Source organism: Sphaeramia orbicularis, chromosome 11, assembly GCF_902148855.1.
Source record: "Sphaeramia orbicularis chromosome 11, fSphaOr1.1, whole genome shotgun sequence".
Classification (NCBI taxonomy): domain Eukaryota; kingdom Metazoa; phylum Chordata; class Actinopteri; order Kurtiformes; family Apogonidae; genus Sphaeramia; species Sphaeramia orbicularis.
This window is the reverse complement of record NC_043967.1, coordinates 18,228,374-18,250,576: the sequence shown is the minus strand read 5'-3', so window position 1 is coordinate 18,250,576 and position 22,203 is coordinate 18,228,374. Positions and strand designations below refer to the sequence as shown.

At 38.7% G+C, this 22,203-nt stretch overlaps 1 protein-coding gene across 1 annotated transcript in view; it reads right to left on the bottom strand.

The window, feature by feature from the left end:
• thsd7aa (thrombospondin, type I, domain containing 7Aa) overlaps positions 1 to 22,203 on the bottom strand; it is a 227,785-nt gene that overhangs the window by 111,562 nt on the left and 94,020 nt on the right. Inside the window, exons 2-4 of the mRNA XM_030147877.1 lie at positions 15,851 to 17,057; positions 10,225 to 10,473; positions 6,006 to 6,187 (exon numbers count right to left, since the gene is read on the bottom strand). Of these exons, the coding sequence (XP_030003737.1) occupies positions 6,006 to 6,187; positions 10,225 to 10,473; positions 15,851 to 17,057 (1,638 nt within the window). The remainder of the gene's footprint in view (positions 1 to 6,005; positions 6,188 to 10,224; positions 10,474 to 15,850; positions 17,058 to 22,203) is intronic.

Here is a 22,203-nt window from a genome sequence, read left to right as displayed (position 1 = left end):
GCATTATATATGTATTTTAAAAGCTATTTTACAGTGGCTACATTATTATATACCAAGTCTTACAAGTTTTTTGAAAGACAAATGTGCTTAGTTTAAAGAGTAAGCAACACAGACAAAATACACAGGAGACAAAAAAAGCCCAAAGTTGGTCTTTTAGATCTCAAAAATACCAGCCTTTAGAATATCCCCACAAAAACACATCTTTTCAACCAAAAATCAAAGACAAAACCCTGTGAATGCTACCCTTTCATTGCCGCACCCCCCAAAGCTACAAATAATCCAAAATCACATGAGTTGAGAACAACAAAGCTTTAGTTTTCCCAGCACAGCAGGCCAGTCTTCCATTTCTTAGTGGACTTTCGCTCAAAACAGCTGTAGGTGACTCGCTACAAGGTCATCTGCCTGATGAATCATTCTTGCTGCACCACACTAGGACTCAGCCTCATTCACATGCAAATTGCCTCCAGTTGGCCAAAGGTGCATTCTTTAATAGTGTTGCTTAAGTGTGCATACACGTGGCATGCCCTTGGGTATCTATGTAACATGAGAGTGGGTGATATGTCAAATGGTGCTGAATGACTGGGAGTTATTTCATCTACATGCATATTAAATAAAAGTCTTTCACATACTTTAATGTGTCTTTTCAATCAGTATATGTGCAGTCCTTCAGAGAGCTGTATAGACTGAAATTAGATGATAAATGGAACTAATATTATCAAACTGGCTCACTGGATCAGACCATCCTCACTGGTTCCTGGGGACCTGTGAGACTCCCCTGGCATAGGTGTACCAACATAGTAACACGGCTGACCAATCACAGCAAAAGTGGGTTTTGAAGCATTACATTAATTACCAGACACACACACTAGACACTAGAGGAAGATGGAAAGGTGCAGAGGGAGGAGTTCTTTTGTAGCTATGTGACCAAGCGACAGGCAGCTCTGATGGAGCACATTGGAACCTTTAGTGAACCGAAACGTACAGGCACATTTATCCATCCATTTAATGATACCTCGCAGTTGTAGGGAACTGAAAATTACCATTTTACTTTTCCACACCACCTGCTTCTTACAGCAAAGTTGTCATATCACATGCACATGCATACTGCAATTCTGAGCCTTCAGAATAACATTGGGGTTTTTTTTGCATCCTACCTTCCTTTTAATGAATTATTCCTTTCATGCACCACCGTGACTGGTACAATTGTGTAAATGTATGACACTTGCACTGTGTGTGAATAAGAAGACAGTGATTCATCATGCCACTCATTCACAGTGCCACAGTGGAAAAAAAAGACAAAAATTTAACAAGCTGACCTTTTTGTTTAAGGACCAAATGTTATGTAAGATTTGATTTCCTTATTGGTCAGAAATATGAGAACAACTGAGGCTAATGGGAATGTCATGACTGCACTTGATGAAAAGTCTGGGATCCCAAAAGATTTTTGAAACTTCAGGAGGTAGAAGTAATATTCAGAATATACACCTTCCTCCTGGAGCTCCATTCTGTACATGTTAAACAGAGAGTGTATATAAAGTCAGACAGTGCAGTGCCATTTCATGCCACTATGAAAAAAGTGAAGCTGAAACATCACATTTACAGCAGCTGCCATGTTGGTTCTATGAAGAGCCACCAAGTCTGTGCAATGTAGACATATTTTGCCAGTGACTGGTCATTATGGCTGTGAGTCACTCAAGACACAAAAGCCAAGGCAAGAGGAGGAGTGAAAGTCTAGTTTCTTTTCTGGCCACTTGGAAATTTTGACCAATGACTGATTTTAACTATTGCTGAATTACCTCAGTGTAGAAGTCACTGTGGGTACAGACATTTCTAGAACCTTCCTGCCAGCAGAAAAAAAAATGGGCAAATGCTGGGGAGGTTGGCAGAAATTATCAGCTATTTAAACCAAATTGCCAATTGACTGCATAAATGCTAATGTTCAATAACACCCATCTGGGAGGTATTAAATGGATGATTAGCAAATATGCCACTGTTCTAACAGGTGCTGAAATCAAGTGTCCAAATGACCTGTTGATGACTTTAATTCTAACATGTGCACATGTTGTCACGCTACCTGAACACTCAGAGGTTGTAATTTCTTATAGAAAGCTTTCATTTGCATGGCTCATTAACAACTTTTGGAGGATAATAGCGTCTTTGTTCTCCTCCCTCCTTGTCCGGTCTGAGCAGCTCTCCCCACCATAACAAAGGCTGATTAATGGAAATCTCCACACAGACTGACCTTGCTCAGGTAACTCTGTGCCAGATGGTCTAGGCTTCCCTGTGCAGTCCTTTCAGCCGCCAAATTAGGAACCTCATAGGCCACCGCCCTGCGCTACACTGCCATGTGCCAACTGCCATCAATAACCTGACTCCCAATCCCTTTCCAGCCGAGGATTCATGGCATCGCAGTAGCACAGCTGTTATGGAGCATGTCCCTGTTTGCTCCCCAATAGGGCTTCAGACTGATCAGAGCCGTTGCATGAAAACAGCTGATAGAACTATTGCGTACCTTACTCACACTACCATTAAAAGATTTTTCTCAAAATAATAACACTATACCAGTCATCAGTGACACAAAAACACAGATTACAATAATCCAAAATCACTCTATGCAAGAACATTGCTGTAATGAACAACAATTTCATTGTGACAGAATTTCAAGCCTGAATAAATCCTTCACTTTCCAACTAAATCAAATAAGAATGTTGAGGAAGTTGGAATAGTAGTGGTTCTCAGTAATTAGATTGGAAACAGTATGAGTTCAGTGATATTAATGCCAGACTATCATATCTCAGTCACTTTGGGATCTGCTGATCATCCTTGAAAGCAAACAAGAAGATTACATCGGCTTAATTAGGACACAGATCTCCTCCACACAGCCATTTGGCACAATGTCACAATGAAATCAGCCACTGACACAAGTGTTGAGAGATGACACAGTTACTTTGGTCTTGATAAGCGCAGTCACACATGAGAAATGGAGTCTGGAGCTCACTGCTGGAGCCAATTCACTTTTATCTGCTGAGTCCAAAGAAACTGTGATTCTGCTGAAGGGAATAGAGAGATCTTTCAACTTTTCTTTCTTAAACAAAAAGTGAGTATGCTTATTTTACCCTCAAGTTATGGCTAATTCCTCTCCTTTAGGAGGTTGACATAGCGGGAGTTGCTTCAATGCAGCAAAAAACTTTTTTTTCCTGTGAAAAATATCTCTAACAAATCAGACAGGCTGGACAATTTTAAGTTCCACTGCAAAAGTTAGTGCCAGCACATGTGTATGTAGTCAAGGAGGATACACCGGTGTGGATTGGCCCACAGATCTTACTCGAATACTACGAATACTAATGTGTTCTGATAAAAGGCAATTACTTTCATTTAATTGATTACAATTTAAATCAACTCTGATTTGCTTTCAACCAGGGTGTATGACAAAAAAATAAATTGACAAGTCTACTATAATTTCTATGAATCAATACAGGGCACCTGTGCCTACACATGTAGCTTAACACCACCAGCGTGTGAACATGTGAGTGAAGGAATGAATGAATAATGGATCAATGGGGTCGCTGGAGCCTCTCCCAGCTACCTATGGGTGAAGGTGAGGTTCACCCTAGATGAGTCGCCAGTTCATCGCAGCACCGACATATAGAGATGAACAACCAATCACTCTCACATTTACACCTATGGGAAACCTATGGGAAGTCTTTTGATGGTGGGAGGAAGCCAGAGTACCCGGAGAGAACCCATGCAAACATGGGGAGAACATGCAAACTTCACACAGGAAGGTCTTGGTGTTGGAATCCAACAGGACCTTCTTGCTGTGAGGCGACAGTGTTATCCACTGCACCACTGTGCCACCAATCCATCATTATTATTATTATTATTATTATTATTATTATTATTATTATTATTATTATTACAAAAAATATTGGCAACAAGAAATGCATTGTCATAACCAAGTCAGATTATTTTCTTTCAACTTAGGGGATGTTGCTGAAGTTAAACATTCAGGGTTATTTGCTTCCCACCATAATATCCAGAAATTTCCTCCAATATCAGCTGGTTGTGATGACAGCTGGTTAGTGATAGGGAGGGAAACCAGCACTTCATAAACACACCTTCATTAGCAAGTTTTATATTTTGCTCTGAACCATTCACCCAAATCACCTTTTGTGCAGGTGCAATATAGCAAAGTATTGATCCAGAAAAAAAATGATGGCTCTGAGTGTAATACAAGCAGTAAGCTGTTGTATACAAATGTAGTTTCTAAAAGAAAAAAAAATGGATTTCAAGTCAAGACTTTCAGTATTACATTATATAAAGTCTTTGATGTCATAACAAAATGGCTAACCATTATCCTTGAACCTAAAAAAGATTATACATAATAAAACAAAAGATAGAAAATAGACTAAAATTAATGGTTAGCAGTAATGAGTAGTTCCAAAATATGTGCATGTCTCCCTTTTAGAGCCTATTTGATGCTCACTTCAAGTATGACTGCTACTGAATAAGGTATCCAGAAGCTTATGTTTATTTAACATCAATGAATGTCAACAGTACTGGCCAAGAAACGAGCTGTAACGCTGCTGTGAAGGAATCTGAAGCGGCTGAAAGGCTGTGGTGAGGAAGTCTGCAAATGAAAATGAGGGAAAGATAAAGGCTCCCATTTACAGCATGATGTGGCCAAGTGAGAGGGATTGCTAAAATTATACTTGACAAGACAGAAGAAAACCTGTCTGAAAGCAAGGACAGGTGCAGGGTGAAAGAAGTAGGAGGATGTGGCGCTGCAGCTGAGCTGGCAGAGTTTCTCCTCATTTATCATACTAATTCAGCTCTTCTTTCGTCTCGCTTTTTCTCTTTCTGCCTCCATCCTTTGTTGGTGACACCTTGAAGGCAAATTTAGTCACTTTTCACCTGTCATAAAACCTTCATTAACTATCTCCCTGCTTCCACCTGAAAACACTTTCTATAACAATTACCGTGTTAACATGCGGGCAGGGCAGCTTGGCTTGAGGTGCAGCCAGTTTCGCATCTTGCTCTGACAATATATGTAAAGGGAACTGGTGGAAAGTGCGAGACTCACTGCTGTTAACTAAATTGGCAATGTAGAATTTTGACACTGATGAAAGCACATGGCTGGTTGCGAGCAGCTGATCTGAATAATTTCTAGCAGCAGACGCCAGTTCAGTGTCCCCGGCCAGATGGACTGAGACATAATGTATCATTGCCGGATAAGCACGGGCGTGCGACCAGGCCACTTCCAGCTCCGTATGCCCAGTAATGCCACAAATTTAGGTGAAAGCTCATATTTCATCTGTGTCTGGCTTTTGCTTTTACATTAGCATGCTCACAGAGCTCAGTCCTAGATTTAATAAGAGGGGGAAAAATCACTTTAATTCTCCTCTCTGGTTCACACATGGCTGGCAAAGCAGGGGGTTATCGGTGACTGTATGCAGAGCTGGAACAGATGACACGATTTTGGTTTGTTTGTGAAATGCAAGCCCAGGCAGATGATTCTAAAGCTCATAAACAACTTTTTTGTTTGCCACTCGGCTCTACCAGATGTGATTTGGAGCCGTTTTAACCAGCCAATGTCAAAATATGAGCTATTTAAAATGCTATCACACCCTCATCAAACATGTCTGATGCCAAAAGACATGCTGTTACTAAACCCCTTCTTTTCATGTAGTTCATGTGTTTGGTTTGAAAGCTATATTAGTTGATAAATTATTAAGTTAAGTAGTACAAATCAGTTATACCACACAATATTAAAATTATTAAATTTTCTTATTAGCATCAGTTATAACAGATCATAGTGGGTCTCCTGTAATACCCATTTAGTCAATTAATGATCTATAAAGTGACCAAATTACATTCTCAAGTAAATACTTGGCATGATAGTATAATATAGTAAAGTGCAGTTTTTTAAAAGGTAACAAAAACCTGAACACTAAAATGAATGAATTAAAATGAGAGAAAAGTGAAAAAAAGAATGACAAAGTCACCTTCTTTGCTCCGCAGAGAGCTGAGGTTGGGTGGTGTATCAGTGCTGGTCTGGACACAATAGACCTCACGGGTCTGAATCCCGCCTCCACATAGGCCTGTTTGGTTTCCACGCCGACGGTCCTGTTGGCTCAGCAGCACATCCACCCTGCACTCTGTCCACTCGGTGGTCTTCCAGCTGTAACTGAGGGTGAAGTGGGACACAAGAGGAACATGTTTGATACAGCTTATCTAACTGTTTTTTTTTTCTACGTCTGAATGAAAACAGGATTAATGAATATATGATGACCAATGATCAATATAATACAAATGAGAGAATCAGCTTTCATGAAACAGACAATCAGATCAAACACTCTTATTTTGTTTAATTGCTGCCATACAGACTATTGACTATTGGCTGGTCTGGTCTGGTCTGGTCTAAACACAATTCCTATTGATCAGGCATACGTGAGCCTAAATCATGCACTACACAGGTCAGATGAAAGGTCAACGAATATTAACTTTCACTGCCTGTAACAGGCCTTGCATAGATTTGGTTTATCAAATCAATAAGTACATTTTGTAGATTTAGTACTTTACAGATGGCATACATCTGTAAATATTTTAAAGTCAGTAAAATATGTGTATTTAGCTTTGCCACAGCAGAAACAGTGACTCTTACTACTTTGTCTTAAGCAGATTATGGCCTTAATGCAGTTTTTTATTCAGTGTCATACTTTAAGCTCTTCCTCTATTCTACAATCTATAACATGGTGATTATTATACAATCATGCCCTGACAATGTGATTTGCATGATCTACATTCCAACATACTAAAGAAAATGCACATGCAACATGAGAAAAATTCATATAAATATATATATATATATATATATATATATATATATATATATATATATATATATATATATATATATATTTTTTTTTTTTTTTTTTTTTTTTTTTTTTTTTTTAATAAATGCAGGCTGTAAAATACATCATGACATTTCAAGTGGGTAATACCAACTGATAAAAAAAATCTAAGCCAGTCAGTATTTGACTGTTTCCTATAATACGATTCATTAAACTAGAATATTGCTACTTAAATATCCACTGTCAGCTATATCTTTAACACGGATGATGTGTAAGCAGCTGATCTGTCCTTTTGTAATGTCCTCTGAGAGTCTCCAGCTCTTAAATGTCCACATATGTGCTGCCAGATAGTAAGCAACTCATTAAAGAACTTGATCCACATCACAAGTACAAGGGTATCCCACAATTCACCACCATCATCTACACCCTGTGAGAACACCAGTCCAGCTGCTATAACCGATGAGATTATGATGTAATGTGAGGTTTGCGACTTGGAATAACCATCAAGTCTTTAATCACAGCTGTAACATTACCACTCTATTCTTATTTACTTTCATGGTCGATGCAGTGTCTATCATGTGAAACTTTAATATAACAAAAAAAAGTGAGTAGTGTATTTATGTCATTGTGAGCTGTTCAGTAACAACCCGTTAGTGTTAATGGGTGCTTTGGCAATTACTACAAATACTTTACATAACATAAGCAGACATCTGACAACTTAGATACAGATCTGTAGGTACTATGACACATCATAATGAACTGTGTTTCTCACAAACAGTTTCATGTTGGGCCTTTTTGTGTCTAATTTTGGCATCTATATCCTGTAGGAAATCAATTAATTAAAACACTCAAAATACTAACTGTATAATGATGACGCCTAATGTTTTTCTATATTGAACAAACATTCATTTTGATTCCAGTATGTCATTTCAATGCTTTCTATCACAATAAAATCTTTTTATCTTTGCATCATTTGATTTTATCATAGCTCACAGTGTGGATGGCTTTTTCCAGGCCCTGTGTAGCGTCAGAGTGGAGCACTGTTACAAAGACTTTTTATGTTATTGACCTTAGATCTCTGTTTACAGTAGGCTGCAGGATTTGCTATTTAACCACCATGTCCACTGAGAGCTCTCTGTGATGAGATTTTTTTTTAAGCTGAAAGGAGGTTGTTAATTGCAGCAGCTATTCATAGGTGGGTTTGTGTCTGGTTACTGAATTGACAGTAGTCTGCTTCAGCAATAATGCATTGTGGTTCCTAGCCTGAGGTCAGAAAATGGGAACCCTGCCTCCATCTCTGCCCATAATGGAATTCATTTGACGTCGCCAATGAAAGGCTCCATATTCATGAGTGAGTTCTCTCTCTTTCTCAGTTGCTGCGGGACAATGAGGCCCCTGGGACAGCGTTGCATCTTGGGGCTTTCAGTCGCCCAGATGGGGACACTCAAACAGAGCAGTTTTTCAGCACCATGGACAGAGCTGCTGCTTCTCTTCCTCTGACACTTTGACAGAAGGCAGCAGCAGTCAATGATTATTGATTTACTGTTTCACATTATGGCTGATACTCTACCGTTACCAATAAAATACGCAGATGACTTTCTATAAAGTGTGTGGGTTTATAGTTAAAGATTCTTATCCGTAAACGGAAAAAATATTACCATCTCCAGCCCTGTGAAGTTAACTGTGTTTCTTATGAATCACCCCATTCATGTAGACAGGGTTGTATATTTGAAAACTACAAAGTAATCAATGTTTTTGCAGCATAAACATTATTCCCCAAGTCCATTGTCTTCTATTTGCTTGGTACATCCATTGTTTACTATATCGATTCAATACACATCACAGGCAGTCTTGAGGAGCAACTGGGAGGTGGGTGGTGAGATTTTATTTCTTAAAGGTCTCAGTCAAGACTAGAGCTTTGTGTTTTTATGTGCAATTCAAACCATCTTTCACATGTGGGAAAAAAATGCCAACGATCTGACCAAATGAATGTCCTGCTGAGTTCACATTGGTATATCACAAAGTCCTCTTAGCTCATATGAATAACAAAGACATGTCGAGCAGAAAGCTACATCACAAGAAACTATAAGAAATAATGTTTGGATTTAATAGCAGAGTGGAAACTATACCGTGGCTTTTACAGAGTTCACTTTTATTAAGTGTTTTAACATATACCTATAAATAAGAATGTGAATTATAAGAATAAGGAAACAAATGAGAAGAAAAAGTGGTGACAAACATAAAGGTGTACACACAAAGAGGCTGTATTTGTCTTTCATAACAGTAGACTAGTAGACTTCACTGCTGATATGAAATATCAATAAAAAAAATATTCTGTTTTCTATTTCACACAGGTGAGATGGAAGACCGTGATATTTACAAATGTCTCTGCCATTTCTAACCAGGAAAACAAACAATGCCCTTTTGTTTGCAGATTTTGAAATGAAAATCAAACCACTACTCTCTTCACCATTATTATTATTCTGTTTTGTTTTAAGAAAGTTTGTTTTTCTTCTGTGTGAGATAAATTTATAATATTGCTTGACCACAATTCAATTCTAATAATTATAATATCATGCCAGAATCTTTACTGAAGTGAATTATTGAGGCATGCATCAGTACCCGCTATCCAGAACAGTCAAAATGTAGGGAATAAATTGTACACTTTAGAGACATCCCAAAATAGAGGAAGTTTTATTTTCAGGAAGCTCAAGACTAACAGATCAATTTACCAACTTTATCGCTAGACATGATCTCGTTACATTAAGGCAGTGTTTTTCAACCTTGGGATTGCGACCCCACATGTGGTTGCCTGGAATTCTCATAGGGTTGCCTGAAATTTGTAGTAATTGATAAAAAATATAAATAAAATTACTAATAAAAATTGTTTTTTAATGATTAAATATATATTTCATCATCATTAAAACCCCACACACTGTTCCTAAAAAAATAAAGTTCACATAAAATGCAGGATATAACATCTGAGAGGACATATCTTAACTGACCCGATCATGTGACTGCGTGCGTTACTACGCTTCAACCTGCCGAGACACAGTAGGAGTCAGAAAATCAGACCGAACAGAGAATGGAAAGATTTCCTCACCCACATGGCCTGGCTAAAACATCTAAGAGAAAAATGTCTCCGTTTTGAATGTGTGGGGTCACCAGAAATATGAGATGGTAAAATGGGGTCACAAGCCAAAAAAGGTTGGGAACCACTGCATTAAGGCTTTTTCACCATTAGACATGATCTCAATTTATCTTAAGGGTTTTTCATCTCTGGTTCAACTCCTTCAATTGACTTTAGACACGCTACAGCACGTTTCTTAAACGAAATGAATTGATGGTTAACAGGCACAGTGACACTTACACAATGCAAGGTGGCACTGCGTCTCCTTGGGGGCTGCAGGGCTCTTTCTCCTCCAGCTCTGGACACTCTGCTCCTTGGCCAATCGGGAACTGGCTCACTTTTCGGGTGCGGGTGCGTTCGCCCTTGGGTCCGTTGGGGTCGTAGCACTCCTTGGAACAAGCTGACCATTCAGACCACTCTGTCACGTCGCAGTCCTTGGACATGACACAGGCCTGGTAGGTCACCAGCAAAGACTCTTGCGAGCACAGGCTGAAGAGAAGAAAATGGGTTATCAGGAGAGGAGGGAGACTGGAGGTGGCTTTATCACAAATGCAAGCCTCTAAGCTTCAATAAAAGATTTACAACTAGAGCTATTAATGTATTCATTGACTTGAATCCTTTAAAAAACTGTTCAACTGCAGTTTTCATGAGTCGAAGTTTTGTTGCTTTAACCCATAAAGACCCAGTGCTACTTTTGTCGTAGTTCCCAAATGAATTTTTCTCTATATTTGACCTTTCTTAAGTGATTTATCACCATTTATTCTAATATTATCCACTGTATTTGGCATTTTTTCAGTGAAAATCATGCATTTTCCTATATTTAATTCACTGATTGTGTGTGTTGTGTTTATAAAAGCACAGATTAAAGGTAAGGGTTATTATGTCAGAAACAGAGAAAACTGAGGAAAAAGTGACTTTTTCAACGAAATTTATCATTAATAAGAACATAAAACAAGTGTCTCCATCCACTGTCATTGATCAAACTTCATGAGATTTACTGGTGAATCAATGTTGTAGAAGATGACATGTTTCCATGTTCACTACAGAGCCTCTGAATGTCCAAATGGGTCATATCTGATGACCATGAAAAGATGAATGACTGTTTTTTACACCAATTATTAACATGTATTGGTAGAATTAGTGGTAGAGAAGTTATTAAACATCTTAGATCAGTGGATGCTTCTGGTTGCTGTCAGAGTGTTAATGGATTAATTTCTGCTGCTAAACATTGGTTCCACCGTTGTGTTTCACACAGACACTTATTGCGATGCATATGATGCCAGGATCAACACAAAATGGTTTATTAGTTGTATCTTAAGTTGTTATTAAGTTGTATGTACTGAAGACTACAGTGTAAACATTGTTAGTAGATGTCATTTGATTTGTTTGTTATTATTTCTATATAACTATAGATACATTTCTATATATACTTTTATACTGTTATTGCTGATGTTTTTATATTATGATATTTTTTAAATAAGCTTTTACTTTTAGATTTTTTGCAGTTGTTGTTTCAGCTGGTTCTGGAAATAAAGGATAAGCTGTTTGTCATTTTCAAGCATGTCTTTTTCACATTTTCACAAGCTTTTCACATATTTAAATAATTGCTTTATTTATGGAAGAAAATCATCAATAGATTAATCAATTACAAAAATAACAGATAGCTGCAGCTCTGTTAAAACACTGGCATTTACTGGCTCATTGACAACAACATGGCCATTTCCACTGTTTACCAAATAATAATGCTGCATAACTGATCACTATTGTAAGTAGACTAATACTTCTTTTCTAATGATGGCTCTTTAAAGGAATAAACCAAACTTATTGCAAAAACACTGCTACACTCCTTTTAGCATATAATCATCCCATTTCAGGGAGAAACATAGAAAATACAGTAGCTTCAAGGCCGAGGGTTTGATTCTAGAAGTGTTGATTTAGGTTAATGAGAAAACGTATTTGCACAATTTCTAAAAAGAGCACCAGTGTTTGATGTCTGGTTTTTGAGCAAGGCTTAGTGTCTGAGCCTTCAGGACTTCCTCTGAGGCTGCAAACAGCTCAAACTAGCTACAACAACCAGTCACAGAATAACAAAGAATTGATTATTTTAAATTAGGTTTTTCTTTGCATGCTTTGCCACGAAATATGCTAGACGAAATACAAGTTAACACAGACATCTGAAAAGACCCAAAAGGAAAATGGTCTGTTGATTTTCATGCTGAGCTCTAAATAATTTGAAAATTTTCCAAAACAATATACAAAAAATGTAATTAAATGTGTAAGATGTAAACACTAAATATAGACAGAAAAACAGTGGACCAACAAATTGATTTCTGAGGAAAAATATATGTATTTACAAGTTGGTTTTCAGTGTTATCCTGTCCACAAAAAGGCACAGAGTTGGTATATAAAGCCAAAAAAGACCAGAAGACAGTGCCCCTCCAATCACAAAGAGGATTTGGAAGAACCAAATAAGACAAGTGCAGTGTAGGGATTACACAGATTTCAAAGAGTGGGGAATCGAGCTGCATGTCCTACAGCTTTCCTTTGTCTGAGCCAGCCAATGTGATAAACTGGGTTTAAAAGTTGTTCATTACAAACCCAAACAATTTGTTATCCGTATTTCAGCGGCTGCTTCACAGTGTCACAGCTTTGTTTGATGATGGGATTGCTGTGTGGTTGAAAGACACTTGTGTTGTCTCTCTGTGTTTTGTCAAGACTGATAGGCCATTTGTGAGAATGACACACTGCATCTCTCTTCTTTGAGTCTCAATAGTTCACTTTCTCCTTAACACCCTAAAACTTTTGCAAGTTTTGTGAAACTTTGTGTACAACAGACCCCAACTCTTCTAGGTTTTACCTCAATCTTTTCTCTGCTCTTTTTAATCTCGTCTGCAGTACTTTTAGAGCAGTCGACTTTCTCTGAACCCAGCTATGGTAAAGTCAGAACAGCAGGGTGAAAAGCTCGATGATTAAAGCTGGATCTTTAATGGTAATGGTGTTTAAATCAGGTTGTGCATCATTAGCACAGTCACACGCTGAACATCTTTAGATAGAAAACATATTTAACATCCAAATTTACAGATGAAGGGATTCGAATGTGTCTATGCATATGCTTTGATATGACTTTTTTAACATGTTTATTACTGTTGATATATTTTCAATGAATAATACATGAAACAGTGATCTAAATTCAAGTGCCAAGAGAAAAGAAGAGCTACTTATTATACCCTAGCTTAGGTGTAGCAACTAATTATTGTTCTTAAATTTAGACCAGGCTGTACTTCTGCTTTTCCATTACGCTGTATTAAAAATATTTTTAAGAAGTTGCACTTCTCAAAGCTCAAAGACCTGTTCCCTTTGCAAGCATCACCTGACACATAGAATTACATCTTACAGGACGAGCTGGAACCAGCAAGTCACATGTTGTAACAACCTCATGTTAAGTTGTTAGTGACAGCTATCAGATAGTTGGAAAACACGTATATATGGTGACCTTGTCAGTTCAGCAGGACCTTGTTAGAATCAGATTTGTCAGTTCTCTCATCGGAGCATCTTGTAGGGTACCTTAGATATCTTACTCTATAAGATGCATGCAATGAATACTACCTTTGAGAATGTGGGGGTTTTTTATACTAAAAAACCTTCAAAATGATATGGTTTATTCACTGCCATCATCAAAGTTTTCAGCCTCGTCACCAGAATAAAACCTAGTCACTGTGCATTTCCACAAACCACAGATACAAACAGTCAAATCACCACGTTACATGTGATCGTAGACTGGTAAATTTGACAGGGGGTGGTTGTAATGCATGGCAGACATATAAAAATGCAGGATTTTGGCACCAGAGCCTAAAGTAAGCATCCAAAATCCCCCAGGTTTTAGATTTAGGCAATAAACATTTTTGTCAATTAGAGGAGGATCATGGTTTGATTGATTTATTAATAATTGCAATGAGAGTCATTTTTATCAGATTTTGCAGGCTTTTTCTGTATTAAACAAAGCCCTGGTATCTTTGCCTAAATGAAACCAAATGCTGCCTCAATCATATTGTAAAAGGTTAAAAGTAAATAAATAAATAAAAATGTTTTCACTTACAACCAACTGAATGTAAATCACCTGTGTTTTAAAGAAATGCCCAATGACAACTCACAATTGTGTTGTAAGTTATGGAGCTGAAATTTCTATTATGGAAGTGAAGTAATACTGAATAGCAACATGTTATTTCAGTCTTCTAATGGTGGAATTAACAGAGCAAAATGTGCAGCCATGCTCATCTGAATAAGGCAAGTGAGAAGAGGAATGGCCATAAAAGACTAATAAATAAATAATCTATGAGGATGAAAATGCACTTGATAGAAGAAGTCAAGCATGCAAACTTAGAGAAAACTCCAGAGGGAACATTCACCATATCCATAAAGCCCTCTAAAGAGCGTTAAATGGTGACAATGATACATTTTCATATGACATAACAAATACTGTATACCCAAGAATAATATGTACATATGTTAATTATCATTTCAACTGTGCACTGTGGAATAATTAGCAGGTTTAGCCACCGTATAAAATGAGAAATGCTCATACTGAGCCATGGCTCTAACTGTAAATAAACTTGATCTTGGGCTCGAGCCAACATTAATACGGTCATCACTATCAGCTAATCCTCTTTGAAGCTTTCAGCCATCTGTGCCTTCAGAGAGTAGCTAAAAATGCATAATATGAGTCTTTTTTAGGGGGGTAAATATTCCAAAGTAGGTATTAATCCTGAACGTGTATGCAAATATAATATTCTATTTGAACGCTGGCGTGTGATGAGCGGCATGTGCTTGAAGTTTCAATGATTTATGGAGTTTGACCTTCTCTGAGGCATTAAAAGCAAGTGTATCCCAGAAGCCTTGGTCAGGATGTAATGGACGCTGCTCAGTGGCCTCTATTAGAGTTGTGCAGGCACAGTGAGACAGAATGAGGCCATTCATCTCCTAACAAAGAACATGGCTCTCAGACACCACATGGACATTGACCTCACTAGAGAAAGACACGTATAGAGACTGTACATTACTGGACAGCTTCCTCGACGGCAGCATCCAGCATATCCGGCCTGGATGCGGCTGTGTTGCAGAGCGAGGAAGATGACGAAGAGGAAGACAAAAAATGAAGGGGATGATTCACTAATTAAAACAGACAGCAATTTTCTCCATGACCTTTGGCATTATTACAGAGGGTTTGTGTTGTTATAACATAATATAGGCTTGTTAATGAAGTACATAAATAATTTTATTAATGCAAGAACGGCATTTTAAACTAATTAAACTCATATCTCATGTGGTTTTGACTGAAGCGCTAGCTCTGAATAAACTTTATGGATGAAGATATAAAAGAGAGAAATAACAATAGACCCCAGAGTGTAACTGAGTGTTATGAGATCTGACAAGACATAATACACAATGCATTGAGCTGGAACATGAAGCAGATATGGAGCAACAAACAATCTGTGTCCATCTCTGAAGAACACAGATAAGATAATCTAGACAACTCTTTAACAGGCAATTTCTTTTTCCACTGAAAGAGTCTGTAGAAGTAAAGTGTTTGTCTGGACTGTGAAGAGACCTTGTCTATTATTTCGTATCCTAAACTACTCCAGGGTTTTTACAACTTTTTGCCAGACAGACTGGAAGAAGTGATTTTCAAAAAGACACATGGGCTTGAACAAAACATACGAAACTTGCAAAACTTAACAAATGGTAAACTTAATGTTCTGACTATTGTGTCAATTAACACTAAAAATAAGACCAAGTGAATAAATTCCTGTTGCAATAAAACAGCACTTATGACAGAACAGTAGACAGTAGAACACTGAGTCTCTCTTACCCTAGAGCTTCGACATTCCCACTTTTATGTACACAGGTCACTTCTCTGGTCTGGTAGCCAACCTGTAGGTCCCAGGACTTTCCTCCCGGGCGGTTCTGGCGGTTCCTGTTTCTCTTTTTCTTGATGAGTTCTCTGGTCTCTGGGTCCTTCACCTTACCCCTCTCCTTTAACCTCTCCTGTGCCCTCTCTCTCAATTTTTTTTCTCGTTTCTCCTTGTTTTTAGCCTTTTTCTGTCGTTTGGGCTTGTCAGCCTGTCTGGACGGCCTATCTGGTTTCCTGTTTGGCTTGCCCAGTTTTCTGTTGGCTCTGGATGCCTTACTGCCTCTGGTCAATTTGTCCCCATCTTTGGACCGTTTCTCTCCCTCTTTGTCCTGTTTGTCAGCCTCTGCAGGTTGTTTGTCACTGTCTCTGGATTGCTTGTCACCCCCTCTAGAGGATTTATCATCGTCTTTGAGCAATTTCTCAACCTCTCTGGACAGTTTGTCACCCTCTCTGGACAGTTTGTCACCCTCTTTGGGAGGTTTATCACCTCCTTTGGATGGTTTGTCACCTTCTCTCGGTGGTTTCCCAGCTTGTCTGGCTTGCCTAGGCAGGGGGACAGAGCATGGCCCCCAGGGTCCCACCCTGAGGCTGTAGAGGCTCTCCTCGCCATCACAGAACCCTGGCTGGCATGTCTGAAATTCGGTGAGGTTTGGGCAAGCTGATCCACCAAACAACGGTGGAGCCAGAACAAAGCGGATCCGGTTCTGGAGACCAATCCCACATGTTTTAGAACAGGGAGTCCATGGGCTAAATTCAGACACTACACAGTCCCGAGGACAAGGGATAAGACAGGCCTGCTCTAGGCGCGGTTTAGGCTCAAAGTACTCGCAGATTGCGTCCTCTGCAGGTTCACCATTTGCTTTCTGGACACAGCCAACCTCCCGCGTCTGGATGCCCTCCTCCCCTCGGGTGCACACAGCAGGACGCTGCACCCCGGCGCTGCGCATTGACACTGGAAGACACTGGTTCCACGCGCCTAGCTGCCAGTCGTATAGATCTTTGTGCCAGTCACACACTCTGAAGCATCTCTGCTGGTTGTCTGGCCGTTCTGCCTGGTCACAGTTAGTATGTAGGGTGGTCCAGCCTTCAGAGTGAGCGCACCATACTGCCCTACTCTGACTGCCACCTGGACCACATTCAGTGCCCATACATCGACCCCATGGACCTGTAAGGAAAGACAATAAACAGGTCAGATAAGGATCACAATGGGGTTGAAAACAAAGAAATAAAAACAGGAAAGATAGATTATGTCCCACTTTTAGAAAGATTTTGTTCCAAATTATTAAGAGTTTCAGAGTTTTCTTGCCACATTTTCTATTGGTTATAGTAAGACAAAGCAGCATGAATGAGTAAACGACAGTAAAATGATTACCAAAGCATACAAAATGGTTAACACAACCCTTTACCCATTTTACAGCCCATAGTCTAGCCCTGTTGGAGTTTGAGTGTGTGTGTGATATGTGCAGCATCTAAATTTGTTGACAACAATGTTGGAAAATCTACAGAAATATTTCTCAGACTTAAAGCAGCATATGACTTACATCACAGTTGTTTTTTGTTTTTTTTCAAATTTGTAAAACCCCAGTGATAGCCTAATTATCTCTAATCCATTAGCCTTTCTAATAATAATAATGGATTGGATTTATATAGCGCTTTTCTAGACACCCAAAGGGCTTTACATTATTGACCCATTATTCATTCGCTCTCACATTCTCCCTCTGGTGGTGGTAAACTACATCTGTAGCCGCAGCTGCCCTGGGGCAGACTGACAGAAGCGTGGCTGCCATTTTGCGCCTACAGCCCCTCCGACCACCACCAAACATTCATACACCAGTGTGAGTGGCACTGGAGGCAAGGAGGGTGGAGTGTCTTGCCCTAGGACACAACGGACTGACTAGGAGCGGGATTCGAACCGATAACCCTTCGGTTATTGGACGACCCGCTCTACCACCTGAGCCATGGCCGCACCTGAATCACTCCCCTCACAGTGAACAGCTTCGAAGATGACTCCATCATAAACATAGTCTGCTTGTTTACATAACAAACTGAAACATCACTCTGGCCTTTTTGGAAATTTTTTTCGTGAAGTGCATTGTGGGAATGGCGACCAAGTGAAAGCAGTTTCTCACAGATTCGGCAAGAAAATTAGCCAGATCACTACAACATAAAATTATACAGTCTTCTAGGGTTGATTTAAAGAATGAGTATAGTCAGTGGATGGAGATAAAGGCAACATTTGGGTTCAGTACTCAGGAAGTGAAAATGGTACTGCGTGGAAGTCCCATTCCTACAATGCACTTTACAACAAAATTACCGAAAAGGCAGTTTGTTATATAAACCAGCAGACTGTGTTTATGATGGAGTCATCCTCGAAGTTGGTTTAATGATAATTATCACTCGGGTTTTACAAATTTAAAAAAAAAAAAAAAAAATTGTGATGAAAGTTAAACGCAGCTTTAAATAAGACTATTAAGCCTATGAATAAGGCGGAGGTATTTTCCAGAAGAACTATTTCCAGATTATATAGGACTGAAAATATCTGACGCTAGAGTTGTTTGTTGATTTATGGTCAGCTATTATGAATCATTCAGCTCCAGACTACTCAACCCCAGTCATTACCATCTGCAAGAAAAAAAGTCAATCAAAATAAGATTTAGTATTCCACCATAAAAAGAGATTAGTTATAGTACTAAAGTGCATCTAAAGACATCACTATAGAGCGTGAGAAAGCTAAGTGCTTCAGAGTGCAATAATAATATCCTGACAAACACACGCTCATTGCTTAATCACTCTCTTTCAATACTGTGATTGCACTTGCAGTGGATTTACGAGAATGCAATTATAGCTCAAGACAAACATTGACTTTGAGCGTGGAACCCCTGTTAGGAGCAAAGTAGACCAATGCAGGCCAACTGAAGAACTCAATCAATACAGAAGCAACAGAAAAAAAATTAGCTGATGTGACAAATGGCACGGCCCTGCATACCATTAGCTTTGTGTGATGTTACAAAGCCAAGAGCCTCTAGAGGCTGAGACAATGAATCTGACATTACATAAAGGTTTGATCCAAGATAATGAGACAAATTTCAAAGCCATGTCAAGCTAGCACCTATTTTAAACATGTATTAGCGTTACATTGGTGTTATTGGAATTTTACATGAGTAGTAAACAATAGTCATGACCGGGGCTTTGTTATTTATTATTGTATTAAAATTTTTATTAATGCACAGAAATTGAATAGTTGTGCAAACACATAGTACAACAAAACATATGATAAAATACATTAAGCAACACAAATCAACCTAAAAGTAAGAGTCTGATCTTTCCAATTACACAACGTAGTACTTTAGCCAAAAAACTTATTCCAAATCAGCCTCTAGATAAAGTACAAATATACACTGCTGAGCTTCTTCAAGCTGCCTGGTGTGTACAAGGGAAACCCTCACTGATCAAAGACATCTTAATCACAGAGAAGAAGTGGGTCATTTCTTCCCATGAGCAGCAGAGAGGACCTGCAGTGAAAACACCACAAGCGCTGGTGAACTGACTCCAGGGCTTACCGTCAGACACGGCACACAAGACCTAAGAAGTGAGAGACGATGCCAAGTCTACTGAGAGTATACGTACACTGTATCTAGATCTGGCCTGGTTTGAAGCCGGTAGTCATCAAAAGTGACCCCATATCTGATTCATTTAAGAGATGCAAGCAGAACCTGGTACATTTTGATGGATTTTATTATACTATGGCACTATATCCTATTTGGGTTTAATACTCGACACAATTTAGATGGTATGTATGTATAAATTCCATCTTGGCACTTCTTAACTATTAAGTCTAATACATACTAAGTCTAATATATAGGGAATATAAAATCTAGTGTTTCCCTGCCTCCATTTCATTGATGTTGCCTTAACCAGTATTTCTAAGTAAAAAATTAGAATAATTTTGCAAAATGTAGCTAACTCTTGTAAATGTCAGCATGCTGGCATCCTTACAATGACTTTTCCAAGGTCACTAAAGTCAATGCGATACATCAAGAAGGAATCATGTATGTAAAGTTTCTGCATGAAAAAAAGGAAATAGGAAATTATAATTACTTTTTAAAGTCAAACAATCAAGCAAGTTCTTGTCAATTAGTCATGTTATTGTTAACATGAGCACTCCCAAATAATAACAAAAACAACTAACCAAACAAGAGTGATATATTACTCAATCAGAACATTTTTTTTCATAATTTACTGAACATATGCAGCGCTCAACATAAATCTCCACCCATCCCCAGCCCAAGTAAAAATTAGCTGACTTAAAAAAAGGTGTCGACCGTACTTAGCCTTTTGACTATCCGGCTATTCAACTGTGTATGAACGTCCCTATTTAACATGTTTATAATGTCCCAAGAAACATAAAATAGCTGCTGGATTAATATCTATGAGAATGTTCACCAGCTGTGACGTTGTTTGAATAAAATGAAAAGATAAATACCCTGAGAGGAAGTCTTGATGTGGGAAACACTCACAAGATCATGAATTTCCTCACAGAACTCCAACTCACTCCATTAGAAATTGAGAGATTCCAGTTTCGACCGACTATAGAGTCCCTAATTGCCACATTGCAATAAAGTAATTTATAACCCTAACCCAACTGTGCCCTGAGTATGGAGTCAGAGTCTGCATTAAACAGTGCTTTATGGTTTATCTCAGTAAATCTGGGATACAGCAATGAACATGTCAACACAAGAAGCAGTGGGCTATATTAGCTTACAGCTGCAAGCAGAGGGCCTGGATCAATAAAAATCAATAGAGGTAGCAAGAAACTGCCCCAGACACAAGAGACAGCTGCAGTCACAGATCTGCCGTCGCTCACCAGCTGCCATTATACTCTCCAGCTCCAAATGAGGAAATACATCACAAGAGGAGCAAAATTTACAAGGCACGCCACTCATTTAATGTAGCATTTAATGTACCCCTTACCATACCAGTGATGAGATGGAGAGGTCAGTGATGAAAAACAAGAGTAAATTGATTTTGTAATTAAGATAGACAAAATATAGACAAAAGGCTGCAAGGCTAAGAAGCCATCTGGGCTGAGGTTTCCATTCATATTCACCAGTGAATCCTCTATAGAGGCCAGCATGTTTTTAGCAATAAAGTATTAGCTCCCTGGCAGGTGGTATTGTCTCGGCTTCACGCAGGTGTTCACTATAATTTATGAACATGCCACTAAATGACATGGTTATCTCCAGGCCGACGGTGACAGTAGAAACTAAAAGAGGGTAGTTGTGCTCACGCTGGCCTACATCGCTATCACCCACTGAGAAGAGCCAGGAGGCATGGAGGGCACTGTGCCAACAAGGCTGAAACTGCAGGAGAGATGTCACACACTGGTTCACACCCGCCTCCATCTTTATACTACAATAACGCATCAGTAATGTCACTAATCCAATGGTAAGACGAGAGGGACAGTTGGGGTTCTCCCGTTTTGCTTCCCTTAATACAGCCTGAAATTTCCTGAAATTTCTAGTAATTGATAAAAATAAAACAAACTTACTAATAAAAAATATATGGTGAGTTGAGAGATATAATCACAATATATAAAAGACATGACAAACTGTGAAGCTGAAACTGAAGCACTGTGGTACTGTTTATCTTTCAAATGTTCATTGTGGCCGGTTTCAGATGCTGCAGCTCTTTCATAATTCATAGTTTGAGTTATTGTTTGTTCAGTATTAATTGTCAGCCTTGTAAATCCAAGCTGGACTGACTGTACATATCCTGACCAAGGAAAATAAAAGTCTCACTTTGTGCAGTAATCTACACCTGGCTTTTCTGCCTCTGTCCATAATAATATACATCATGTAGCCTTAATGTCATCTAAAATTAATGTTTATTTGCTACATAGTATAGCAAACTATTACATGATCAAAAAAACTGTCTCCGTTTTGAATGTCTGGAGTCGCCAGAAATCCGTTATATTAAAATGGAGTCACAAGCCAAGAAAGGTTGGGAGCCACTACCTTAATACATTTCTTTTGTGTTATTTCAAGAACAATTTTTCTTTTTTTTAACATGAAGCTTTATACAAGGTAAAACAGGGCTGATTAAATAAGTTAGCTCCAAAATCTTGAAAGCAGTGAACTCACAGAACTTGATCACATCTGTACAACTTGATAAAGGATGAAATAATCCCATGAGATGATTAAGTGCCAAACAAAGGCAACTGACCTCACAAAAACCATACTAATGTGTCCTTACTCTTGCAGATATTTGCTAAAATTTGCAGCCAATGTTGATTTCAATTGGATTTTAAATCA